The 13603-nt window shown below is 43.5% G+C and overlaps 1 protein-coding gene across 1 annotated transcript in view; it reads right to left on the bottom strand.

Moving 5' to 3' along the window:
- The window catches only part of sema3d (sema domain, immunoglobulin domain (Ig), short basic domain, secreted, (semaphorin) 3D), an 89689-nt gene that overhangs the window by 32092 nt on the left and 43994 nt on the right, over positions 1–13603 (bottom strand). The window contains exons 8-12 of the mRNA XM_084335183.1: positions 8862–8866; positions 8635–8749; positions 4679–4748; positions 4422–4566; positions 1000–1222 (exon numbers count right to left, since the gene is read on the bottom strand). Coding sequence (XP_084191309.1) covers positions 1000–1222; positions 4422–4566; positions 4679–4748; positions 8635–8749; positions 8862–8866 — 558 coding nt within the window. The remainder of the gene's footprint in view (positions 1–999; positions 1223–4421; positions 4567–4678; positions 4749–8634; positions 8750–8861; positions 8867–13603) is intronic.

Raw genomic sequence — 13603 nt, 5'->3', positions numbered from 1 at the left:
AAAAAACATTTTTCAATTAAACACCAGACCACATATCACATGCTCCATTGCCTTGGCCCTCTGTCAACATGCTCGTCTTTCAACTTATGATTCAGTTGAATTAAAGGGGCACAGAATGAAACAACCTACGCACTGGAGGTGTGTGTTACGACCCTGGCTCAAAGGCACGCAACCTATATGCAAACCAACACCAAAACCCGTGCTTAAACTCAAAATGCTACTCTAATAAGGAATTACTGGTATAAACTAAAGTACAAGGATTGGAAGAACGTGACAACTCTCCCTCTAACCACAGACAGACCTGCATGTGTGTCTGAAGGCCTGGTTTTAACCATGCCAGCAGGTAACCAATCAGCAGCAATTAGCTAATTAGTAGCCCTCACCTGCATGCCCAGTGACACAGGAATGATCAGGCTCATGGTACATAACAGTGTGCATTTACCTAACATATCGGTATGGGCAAAATTAGGTCAGCACGGAAATTCATAATATCGGAATCCATAGATCTTTATGTAGAGGTTTTATGTGTATCGCATAGTCCTACTCGGAGGCGGGCTCTAGTCGCACCCCGAATCCTATGACTGATCAGAGGTCAGGGTTCAGGCAGAAGCACGAGCAGCCTTTTCCCTGGTTTCAAAACACATCCAGACCCCACCTCCCAGATACACAGAGGACTGACAAGCGTACAAATCTATGTCATAAGTATGTCATACTGTGATGAATAGAGATAAGGAGGTCCATTACCGTTGGACCCTACATTTGCAGTATTTATGTCCCTTGCCTGTTTAAGATAGTATACATAAATTAATTTGGCTATTCAAACGTGTGTGTGTGTGTGTGTGTGTGTGTGTGTGTGTGTGTGTGTGTGTGTGTGTGTGTGTGTGTGTGCGTGCGTGCGTGCGTGTGTGCGTGCGTGCGTGCGTGTGTGTGTGTGTGTGCGTGTATGTGTGTGTGTGTGTGTGTGTGCATGTGTATGTGTGTAGACTGCATGCACCTCACCTGTGCCCAGGAACATGACCTCATACTGTCCGTCCTCTGCTGTGACTCTGTCCACCACTACCTGGGTCAGGGTGTAGTCCACTCTGACCCGCATGAAGACGGGCCGGCCGGTCAGAGGGTAGACGGAGCGGTACATCAGGGGGTGGGATCGGATGAAGCTGATCACCTCGTCCGGGAAGTCTTTGGTGGTCTTAATCCTTGGGTCATATGTTTTACTGGGGCACTGGTAGGGAGACAAGAATTCAATGTTACTAAAGAAATGCATCACTTGACATCACTAAAAGTACAATTTCCGACCACTGTGTATCGACTTGAAAACTGTTTTAACATATTTGTATTGTTTATTCTTATTTGTTGTGCCTATATATGCATGAATCTACAGGAGCTACAGAACTACAGAATCTACAGAACTTTTAAGTCGCTAAAAGCGATAAAAGTGTCAGCTGAATGACAAAATGTAAATGTAAACTGTGTCTTTGTTTTGTAAGATCATCGTCACTGTAAATGAGGGTAACCTCAGTGTCTCACGAGCTGAAATAATAGGGTTGAAAAGGAAACGGAAAACATTTACCTATTTACATTTTCATAATACACAGCATATGGTATTATTATCCCTTGTACCATAGTAGGGTGTGAGTACATACGGTACATACATTACATACAGAGGTAAAAATATATGGTTAAACAGGGCAGGGCGATGATATTGAGCTTATCAAGTGAGACCTGCTGTGTCGTTGAGTAAGGACCACGACACCTCTAGAAGGTTCTACAGTAGTTTCTGGTATCCCAGATCAACCCCCCTCGACACCGACACCCAGCACTGCCAAGATACACCACTCCCTTTGCAACGGTCAGCCTCCAGTAGAACCTTGTGTGTCCAAACACCAAGGAGGTTGTTCAATAGACTCCAGTGTTTGGATTATTGACATACGTGTGGAAACAACACACAGGGCCACTGCTATGATTGCAATATTTAGCACAAAATGTGTTATATGTATATATAGAAATACGGTTATGCATTCATATTCAACAGCCAGAAGTAGTGCCTCACCATATATGTTTGTACTTGTGGGAGCTACTACTCAAGCTAGATGAGTGAAGGACTACTCAGGATATACTGCTAATCTGGGTCAAGGCCATACAAGGCCTTACAAAGCAGCAGAATAACCTTAAATCAATTCTGAGGTTGATAGGAAGCCACATGCTGCTTTCTGTTCAACATTAGCTTAAATTACTCGCCAAAGTTGCTCAAGAACATAAATAAATAGCATTCAGAAATGGTGCTACAGCATTCTGAATATTGTCAATTATGTTATGGTTTGGTGAATGTTGGATGTTTTACTTCAGTTCAGTTCAATTCAGTTATTTTTTATTTCGGGCTTTGGACACATAACAACGGTCATTCCATAAATCGTCTTACCAGCTGCTATTGTTGTTGTTTTACTTCTATATAGTTAAGATTCAATTATGTAATACAATTGTGATTTGAATCTACATTACAATGTAGGGAGTACAATCATTATTATTATTTATATTATTATTTAAATCATTTATGTAATACATATAATGTCAAATATACAAGATTACAAGAGGATAATAAATAGATATGATATATATATATTATGCCTGCCTTTTAAAATATCAGCAGTTTGTGCTGCTATACAGGAACACTATTCATGAGCTTTCTTCTCCCTTTATGGGTTTGTGGAGAGAGAGAGAGAGAGATATTACAGTACTATAGAAAGAAAAGAAAGCGATAGTACAGTACTGTAGAAAGAGAGAGAGAGATAGACAGATACAGTGCATTACTGTAGATAGAGAGAGAGAGCCCGCTAATAGCACCCTTAACTGTGTGTGATTTGCACCCGCTATTAAAATATCAGCAGTTTGTGCTGCTATACAGGAACACTATTCATGAGCTTCTTTCTCCCTTTATGGGTTTGTGGATAATATTTCCATTCCACCTTCTAACAGCAAGTGTTAGGCAGGCAGCATTTGCTTCCCCCTGGTGTTGGGTTAGAGAACTGCAGTACATGAACACCATCGACACTGCCTTCTTACTCTGCTTAGCTGATGCATTGGTTTCTCAATACATCAGCAAGGCCCTGTTAGCTTTAAAAGCAGACTAAAATCCTGATCGTCATGACAACCACACCACCACAAAGCCTGGGTCATATATTATACATAATGAATGTGCAGGTTCACATGTGTTCACACACGCACGCACGCGCGCGCATACACACACACACACACACACACACACACACACACACACACACACGCACGCACGCACGCACGCACACACACACACACACACACACACACACACACACACACACACACACACACACACACACACACACACACACACACACACACACACACACACACACACACACACACACACACACACACACACACACACACACACACACACACACACACACACAGACACACATTAGAACCCACAGCACGACCGACGTATGTTTCACCTTTTCATCCACTTAGACAAACTCTAATAACAGACAGTGTTTATTATTGTTAATCAGCTCTGAAGCTGGGGATTCATTCCTGACGTCTGAGAGAACATAACTCAATACTTGTAATGACAGACTGGTCAGTCTGTCTGCTTGCCTGCCTGCCTGCCTGCCTGTCTTTCTGCCTGCATGTCTGTCTGATTGCCTCTGTATTTCTGTCTGACTGACTTTCTTTCTCTCTCTGACTTACTTGTGTGCGTGTGTGTATGTATGCATGCATGTATGCTTTACGTATGTGTATGTGTGTGTGTGTGTGTGTGTGTGTGTGTGTGTGTGTGTGTGTGTGTGTGTGTGTGTGTGTGTGTGTGTGTGTGTGTGTGTGTGTGTGTGTATGTGTGTGTGTGTGTATGCATGCATGTATGTATGCTTTATGTATGTATGTGTAGGTGTGTGTGTGTGTGTGTGTATGCATGCATGTATGTATGGATGCTTTATGTATGTATGTGTGTGTGTGTGTGTGTGTGTGTGTGTGTGTGTCTGTGTATGCATGCATGTATGTATGCTTTATGTATGTATGTGTGTGTGAGTGTGTGTATGCATGCATGTATGTATGTGTATGTATGTATGTATGTATGTGTGTGTGTATGTGTGTGTGTGTGTGTGTGTGTGTGTGTGTGTGTGTGTGTGTGTGTGTGTGTGTGTGTGTGTGTATGCATGCATGTATGTATGCTCTATGTATGTATGTATGTGTGTGTGTGTGTGTGTGTGTGTGTGTGTGTGTGTGTGTGTGTGTGTGTGTGTGTGTGTGTGTGTGTGTGTGTGTGTGTGTGTGTGTGTGTGTGTGTGTGTGTGTGTGTGTGTGTGTGCGTGCGTGCATGCGTGTGTGTGTGTGTGTGTATCTGACTGACTGTCTACATGTCACTCTTGTCTGTCAGACTAACTGACCGTTCCAGGGCGGGGGTAGGGGATCCGGCCCTCGTACTCCACCCAGCGGTGGTCCGGCCCCTCCTTGTGGGCGTAGGGCCCGTTAAACGCGGCCCTGATGTCCGCCATGCTGTACACACACACCGCTGAGCCGCGGAAGATGGAGCTGTGATGGGAAGAGCCAGTTAGATACAGAGCAGTAAGGTAAGAGTTAATGAACCTATGATAACGGTAATGACTGTGTGAGTGTGTTTGAAGGTGGTGTTTTGAACACATGCCTGGAGGTGGTGAACACTCCGTAGACCACAGGGTTCTTTTCGTCTCTGGTGGGGAGCAGGAAGATGTCCTCTGCAACACAGAGAGGGGCAACGTGAGATTAAATTAATCAAGGGAGAGAACCAGAGACAGAGAGAGAGAGAGAGAGAGAGAGAGAGAGAGAGAGAGAGAGAGAGAGAGAGAGAGAGAGAGAGAGAGATAGAGAGAGAGAGAGAGAGAGAGAGAGAGAGAGAGAAATAATCTGTCGGGCAAATTCACAAATAATGGTATGCGGCCGCTAATAGGACCCTTAACTGCGTGTGATTTGTGCCCGCTATGTGCTCCGTCTTAAGGACCTATTCACTAAAGATATTGTGCGAATGATATACTAGCGCAAACACACCCATACGGTGTTGCAGTTGAGTGCAATTTGCTCCTGATATCTGGCAGCGCAGATGGCTGGCAGGGTTTGTTTGAGCAGACCTGTCCATGGTGCTGAATCTTTAGGCCAAAGTTAGGCACTGTGCCAGTGAAAATAATTTCAGATTTAGGATTATTTTTAGAGTGAGAAACGAAGTTGTATTTAATGTTTAGTTAAGAGGATAGAACCCACATTGCATTCTCATACTCCAGAATAAACCTTTCATTGACCGTGTTTCCAGTGTCTACTCCTTCCTCATGGACCTGATGAAACGTTATAAATTTAAAGTTTATTCTGGAGCATATGCACATACTTTTCCCCCCACACATTTGCAATTAATATTACAGCACACACGTTTTCTCAAAACAACTTTCTTACCCAGTAACCAGGGATTGTCATCCATGTCTTGCATCATTCTGTATAAACTGCTGTTCCTAAAAATGTAGCTGTTGTGCACAGACCCAGGGAATTTGGCAACCACATTCGTTATTATATTACTGGCATTGCACACTACCTGGGTGTTGATTGAATCCGTTTGCTTCCTATTTCTAAAAACATGTTGTTTTCGCATGGTGGTGCAATTGGAATGTGAGTGCAGTCAATAGCACCCACAACATTGGGTAAGCCGACAACGTTAAAGAACTCCTGCTTTGTCTCCTCAATTTGATGTATCTTGCCACTCTGCCAAGAATGGCTGGTACAACATCCCACATAGCCTTGCTGATGGATGGTTGTGATATTCCAGAAGCACCTGCAATAAGTGTCTGGAAGGAGCCAGACGCAAGAACCTGGAGTGTTGACAGCAGTTTGACAATGCCAGGCATTGCATGGGATCTCTGGGTGACAGGCTCAATATCATCCTTGATTTCATTGAGTAGATCAAGAACTGCTTGAGCTGGCAACCTGTGTCTCCAGATGATTTTGGTCTCACTTAAATCAAAAAGTGATATTCTCCTTTGAAATATTCTCCCACGAGCACGGCCTGGCTACAATCACTGCTGCTATTATCACCGGTGACGCTGGCCATGACACCTCTTATAAATGTGCGTAGTTTCCACTAACTCTCTGAAGACGTAAATAACTTCACTGCATGTGGCAATTAGCGCCGATCTTTGTGAATTGGAGTGTTTTTGCCATGAGGATAATTTGCATAGAAAGGGGCACATTTTCCGCCCATATTACCTCATTTAAATACCTGCAAAGAGCACGAGTGAGTTGAGTGAGTGAGTGAGTGAGTGAGTGAGTGAGTGAGTGAGTGAGTGAGTGAGTGAGTGAGTGAGTGAGTGAGTGAGTGAGTGAGTGAGTGAGTGAGTGAGTGAGTGAGTGAGTGAATGAGTGAGTGAGTGAGTGAGTGAGTGAGTGAGTGAGTGAGTGAGTGAGTGAGTGAGTGAGTGAGTGAGTGAGTGAGTGAGTGAGTGAGTGAGTGAGTGAAAGAGAGAGAGAGAGAGGGGGACAATTTACAGAACAGGATGGACAGGAAACCCAAGAAATAAATGGAAGCAAAGGGATTGTTTTGTGTGTGTGCGTGTGTGTGTGTGTGTGTGTGTGTGTGTGTGTGTGTGTGTGTGTGTGTGTGTGTGTGTGTGTGTGTGTGTGTGTGTGTGTGTAGTGATGATTCAGAAGTGTTCTATAACATCACAAGCATGTTTAACCTGTGTAGTGATGATTCAGAAGTGTTCTATAACATCACAAGCATGTTTAATCTGTGTAGTGATGATTCAGAATAACATCACCAGCATGTTTAACCTGTGTAGTGATGATTCAGAAGTGTTCTATATACAGGGGTTCTCAACCTTTCTGCTGCCAATAAAATATTCCAGGGCACCCCTACATACGATAAAGACTTTTCCGGTCCTATATTTTTTGCTACAATGATGACAAAAGGGCTTGCTTTAAAAATAATGTTTATTTAAGAAACCGGGAAACACATTTGTGTGTATATGCAGGCTATATAATGCATTATTAACAGGTGTTTCAGGTCTAAATGGCTTAGTACGGTTGACATTACACTGCTTGTAGTAGTAAATCAAATAGCATATTTCTTTAAATAAAATTACAGAAAATGATCACTAAAGTGTGACCATTTCTCAAAAACTGAAAATCATGTATTTTTTTTTAAATACAGAAAAAGATCACTAAAGTGCTATCTGTTGCAGCTGCACTGTTCTCCATCAAAATTGCATATTTGGATAAGTGTGACCATTTCACAGAAACAGATCACCAAGTTACCATTTCTCAAAAAATATAAATAAATACAGAAAATAACTCGTTCACTCAGTGGACATTTCTAGCTCAATGCGAGGTCTGCTGCTGCTGGCTAATAATACAGTCAATACGTGGGGAGATCTTTGACAAGGCAACACGCATGTCATCCTCAAGGCTCAACTTGGCCCTATATTTTGTTTTCAGAGCTGTCATGGATGAAAAGCCAGCTTCACACAGATATGTGGTGCTGAATGGTATCAACACCTTAACTGCTGCATTATGAGATACTTGGTACTCAGCACCACACTCTGAAACTAACTCTCCAGGTGGTATCAGATGAGATTTCAATGAGTTCTTCCAAGAGTTTGGATGGAGATGTGTCAGGAAGCTTTGTCTCAATGTTGTCTGTAAAGTTTTTTTTTATCCAGAGTAACTTGGTGATCCTTTTCTGTGTTTTATTAAATAATGATTTTCAGATTTTGAGAAATGGTCAAACTTATCCAAATATGGTATTTTCATGGAATAGCAATAGCACTTTAGTGATAATTTTCTGTAATCCAAAAATATATATATTTTAAATCTCAAGGCACCCCTGGCAGCTCTCTGAGGCACCCTAGGGTGCCACGGCACCCCTGTTGATAACCGCTGTTCTATAACATCACGGCAAACACCCCTGATGTGGTTATTGTCAATGAAAATCTTTGGGAGGTGCTCATTCTAGAGGTTGGTTGAACTTTCGACTACAGCCTAGAGAGGAAGCCTTTCTAACCAAGATGATGAAATATCAACAACTGGTGCAGATCACTTCACAGCTGCACTTCAAGTGTAAACCTTTAGTTTTTATATTTAGTAGCCTGGGTCATGTACACAAGCTGGTTGTGAGGGGCCTCCAGATGGCTGAGAGAAGGACCAAGCAGTCAGCAAGGTATTGTATCTAGTATCTACTGTTATTGGTAGCCGCTCAGTATGGAGGAGACGCAGCTCTTTATAACCATGAAGTGTTACCTTTTCACCTGCTACTGTTATTTTCATCTTATTATCCTGTTTGTAAGCAACAATGTGGTTCAGCCAATCAGGCAGTTTTGTAACTATATGTCTCTCAATATCTGTGTGTGTGTGTGTGTGTGTGTGTGTGTGTGTGTGTGTGTGTGTGTGTGTGTGTGTGTGTGTGTGTGTGTGTGTGTGTGTGTGTGTGTGTGTGTGTGTGTGTGCGTGCGTGTGTGTGTGCTTGTGTTTGCGTGCGTGCAAGTGCATGTCTGTGTGTGTGTGTGCGTGTGTGGGTGCGTGTGCGTGTGCGTGTGTGTGTGTGTGTGTGTGTGTGTGTGTGTGCGTGTGTGTTTCTGAGTCACTCACGGAGTTCATCAAAGTGTGTGTCCACGCCATCCGGTCCAGGGATCGAACACACGAGTCTGGCTTTGAGGAAGGTGGTCCACTTATTGGTCAGGCTCCTCAGGCCTCCGACGTCGTTCTGTAACACAAGACACGCTTTCAGACCTCAGGCCTCCGACGTCGTTCTGTAACACAAGACACGCTTTCAGAAACATAAACCACCGCCTACACAGCAGCTGTCCAACACATACCCCAACTGACAACCGCAATCAATTTCACAGACCTTATCCAAAAACCGCAATCCGACCGTAATTCATCAAAAGGATTTACACAGCTTGAAGAATATATACAGGTCTACTACACACCGTTCCAATGTGGCTCCTATTTCCAGGATTAATTAAGAAAATAAACAGGTGAACCACGTGTCCCGAGAAAGGATCTGCTTGTTTAAACTAGTACGAATACAGTCTTGTTACTTTAATGATAGTCAGGACCTGTTAAAAAAGGAGAGAGGGTGAGGGAGGGAGAGAGAGAGAGAGAGAGAGAGAGAGAGAGAGAGAGAGAGAGAGAGAGAGAGAGAGAGAGAGAGAGAGAGAGAGAGAGAGAGAGAGAGAGAGATAGTATAAAAGGAGAATAATAAGATAATCTGAAAGGGAGAATGATAGAAAAGAGAGGATCAAGATAAACAAGGTTTCACATACTTATGCATGGACGTTTGTTAGCATATGAATACTTGTTAAAAGTATAAGGACCTCTGAATGGCCGGGGGCAAGAGTACTTCAAGTACAAGTGTATTATATTATATATGTCCTTTGTTATAGATAAGTGCCTTAGACAAACCTTCTATACAACTTGGCCTGGGGACTGACCCGACATTATAGGCAGAAAAACACACACACACACACACACACACACACACACACACACACACACACACACACACACACACACACACACACACACACACACACACACACACACACACACACACACACACACACACACACACACACACACACACACACACACACACACACTCATACTGGAGAGCAGGAGAAACCGTAAAGCCGTTAATGAGGGTATTTTCTAAAGGCGATAATCATCAAAAGATGGTAGAAGTGGTGGAGGGGCCTGCTCTTATTCCCATTATCCAGCAAGGAATCCATCCTGGACTTTACAAGGCACAACATGAACACACACACACACACGCACATGCACACACACACGCGCGCGCGCACGCACACACACACACACACACACACACACACACACACACACACACACACACACACACACACACACACACACACACACACACACACACACACACACACACACACACACACACACACACACACACACACACACACACACACACACACACACACACACACACACACACACACACACACACACACACACACACACACACACACACACACACACACACACACACACACACACACACACACACATACAGGGAGAGAGAAATAATCCGGAGGAATCTCCTTGGAGTCTGCCTTGCAGCTTACTCTCAAGTCATAAATGCTCTGAAAGCTCTCTGAGAATTTAGCAATAGAGCTCAGAATGCGTACAGGCCAGCACAGGGTTGGCCCTGTGTGAGATCCCTAATGGCACACTCCCAAAACTTCACTTCAAATGTTTTTCAAAATGGCTGCTTGCCAGACTATCCCTTACACCATCAGAGAGTTGGAAAAAGGAGCAATGGAACTCATGCTCGGACTGATTTATGAGAAAGTTACCAACAAATTTCTCCGGACGATTTTGGCATGATCGAACGGCTTATTTTCGTAGATTAATTTGTAGCTACGAACAGGATTTACAAACTTGAAATGGTAGTCGTACGTTGGACAGACTAGTTTTTAACAGATTCATTTTGGAGAAATCGTTGGCGATTGTGTTCACTTCGATTCTACAGACTTCCTCGGAATTAAATAAATATCATAATAATAAATACGACTATATCTGGATGTATTGGTGTGCGCCCGGGTTTCTTAACTCATTGACCGCCACGCTGTTTTCCCATCTCTACTCAATGGCGCCAGCGTTATTGACCATTTTAGCGATGTTTGCGGACACATTGTGTGTTCTGTATTATAGCTATGGAGACAATAGGCTCATTTGACAGGCATTGTTCATAGTCCAACACTCAATAACCAGTTAATTTCTACATACTGTAGTTTGTGCGCTATTCCATGTTGAACATCGCCCCTTTCCAAAATAATCTTAAGTATTTTTTCCTAGATCATGAGATATGACGGGTTAAATTCATTATGCCCAAAACATTCGGGTTGCTCGCCTGAAACTCCAAATACTTCCAAATCAAAGGTATATACCATATACATATGTGTCTTCACAAAATCATCAAGGGTGGGGGGGGGTCGTTTTAACTCGAAACTGTTACTAAAAGCATGTTTTAGGTCCGGTAAGATATGACACTGTGATCGGTACAGAAGCATGTTTTAGGTAAAAAAATTATAATAATATAATAATACAAAAAATACCAGCAAAATGAATAAATCTCAGTCATCCTATGGCGTTCGCCATTACTCGTGTATATTGGGCATGGCTACCATACGGGAAAGAATAGTTCTGAGGCACCAAATCTCCGACCGATTGCTATGTCCTGATCCACAGTCCGAGGCGGAAGCAGCCGGAGGTAACTCAGTACTGGAAGACAACTGATATCCCCAGTTCAAAAGGTAGGCGATACTGCCACCTGGCGGGATTCGATCGTCATTGCAATTCCAACGTAGGCAGCTGTGCAAGGGAGACCCAGGGAGCTCCGAGCGAGTGTTTAGAACGGGGATCAAAGGACAAATATCAAAGGATCCAAAAATTAGTATACTCGAAGTGTTGGCGACGAAACACAAGTATACTAGTTTTTGGCGCACAAAGAGTTAACGGCTTCATTTGGGAATGAATGGTGAAATAATGGTGATTCCGTTCACGTAGATTCTACAGACATCCTCGGAATCTAATCATTATAATAATAATAAATACGACAATATTTGTATCATATTACATTTATAGTCATGACTCAACAAGGCATCATGAGCATTACACACACACTGCAAATGACTAAATAAATAAGAACTAAACCCAATCGCGCAGATATAGCTATAGTGGAATAGACTTACGAATAGATTAACAAATTCCATATAAATCTATAGCTTATTATTAACGATGCAGCAGCTGATGCAGGCAGCTTGGTGACAATACTGTACAATACTGTACATACAGAGCACGTACATACAGTCTGTGTGTGTGTGTGTGTGTGTGTGTGTGTGTGTGTGTGTGTGTGTGTGTGTGTGTGTGTGTGTGTGTGTGTGTGTGTGTGTGTGTGTGTGTGTGTGTGTGTGTGTGTGTGTGTGTGTGTGTGAGAGAGGTACCCAGGTGCACTCCGTATGTACAGTATTGTCACCAAGCCGCCTGCATCATGCTGCTGGTTTAGTTCTTATTTATTTAGTCATTTGCAGTGTCTGTGTGTAATGCACATGATGCCTCGTTGAGTCGTGACTATAAATGTAAAACGTAATTGTTAATGATACAAATATTGTTGTATTTAATATTATTATAATTATTTAATTCTGAGGATGTCTGTAGAATCGACATGAACCCAATCACCATGATTTCTCCCAAAGGATTGCACTTTACTGTTACATTTGCACTCTGGTTGGATGCCAAACTTTTTTCGTTGTATTGTACTTGTGCTGTATGATGACAATACATTTGATTCTAATGTAATCTTGATCAGTCGCAAATTGCTTTTGTGTTTCCTGTGGACTCGGTCCTGTGCACACGGTCCTCGCGGGTCAGCATTTTCATCATACGTGTGTGTGTGTGTGTGTGTGTGTGTGTGTGTGTGTGTGTGTGTGTGTGTGTGTGTGTGTGTGTGTGTGTGTGTGTGTGTGTGTGTGTGTGTGTGTGTGTGTGTGTGTGTGTGTGTGTGTGTGTGTGTGTGTGTGTGTGTGTGTGTGTGTGTGTGTGTGTGTGTGTGTGTGTGTGTGTGTGTGTGTGTGTGTGTGTGTATCTGTCCATAACCACGATAACGTGTTTCTTATCTCCGACTTGATAGCTAGTTTGAAAGTGAGTCAGCCAAAGACCTGCACCATTGATTGTTTTATAAATCAGAAGGTCAGAAGTCAGAAGGTTGGCAGGCAATGCAGATCAAGCTCCATGTTTGAGTCACTGGTGTTTTAGTCACTGGTGTCTATAGAGACCAGCATGCTGACGGCATGATGCCTGACTGAGGGACTCCAGCATTTCACTAATGTAACAACAGATGGCAAATCACAAAGTTGCATCTAACTGTGTGCCGGTTGAAAATGTTATCTCAACATTATCCTTCCTTTCGATCCATAATTCTTACCACAGAACACATTGAATCCCCTTCGGGGAAGGGACTTAATTGATGACAGGGAGCTGATCTGAAGAGCCCCGCACTACATCCATCTCAATGACTGTCTGGGGAACAGCCCTTGGGCCTGCCCCGTCAGTGGAACACAAAAGGGGGTTCAAATGTGATTTACCCCTCCTTGACAGCAGTGGTCCACTCCTCTTTCAGCAGACTACAAAAGAGGAATGTACCAGGAAGCCTTCTTCCCAGGAGGCATGAGGCACATCTGTAGGGGGCCAACCCGGGTATCTATCAGGATCGTATCGCTCTAGGAGTTACGACTTCCACACGCCCAGCAAGAGGTCTGGCCCCTCCCGCCGTCTCTCCCTGTACTCTCCCCGCGTCTGTGTCACCTATCCTCCCTCTGTTCTTTATTTCCCCTCCCTCCGTCCCGCGACCCTCACTCATCTCATTTCTGGCTCTTGATATCCATATATCCTGCCTGAGGCTCGCCCTCCTCCGCTCTTCCATTTATTTCTTGGCTTTCCTGTCCACCCTGTTCTGTAAGTCGTCCCCCACTCCCCCTCTCTCCCCATCTCCTTGTTCACTCGCCTCCCTCCCTCTCTCTCTCAT

Source organism: Notolepis coatsorum (assembly GCF_963971535.1).
Source record: "Notolepis coatsorum genome assembly, chromosome: 18".
Lineage (NCBI taxonomy): Eukaryota > Metazoa > Chordata > Actinopteri > Aulopiformes > Paralepididae > Notolepis > Notolepis coatsorum.
Note: the sequence above shows the minus strand (reverse complement) of the source record. Positions and strands in the feature narration are given on the sequence as shown.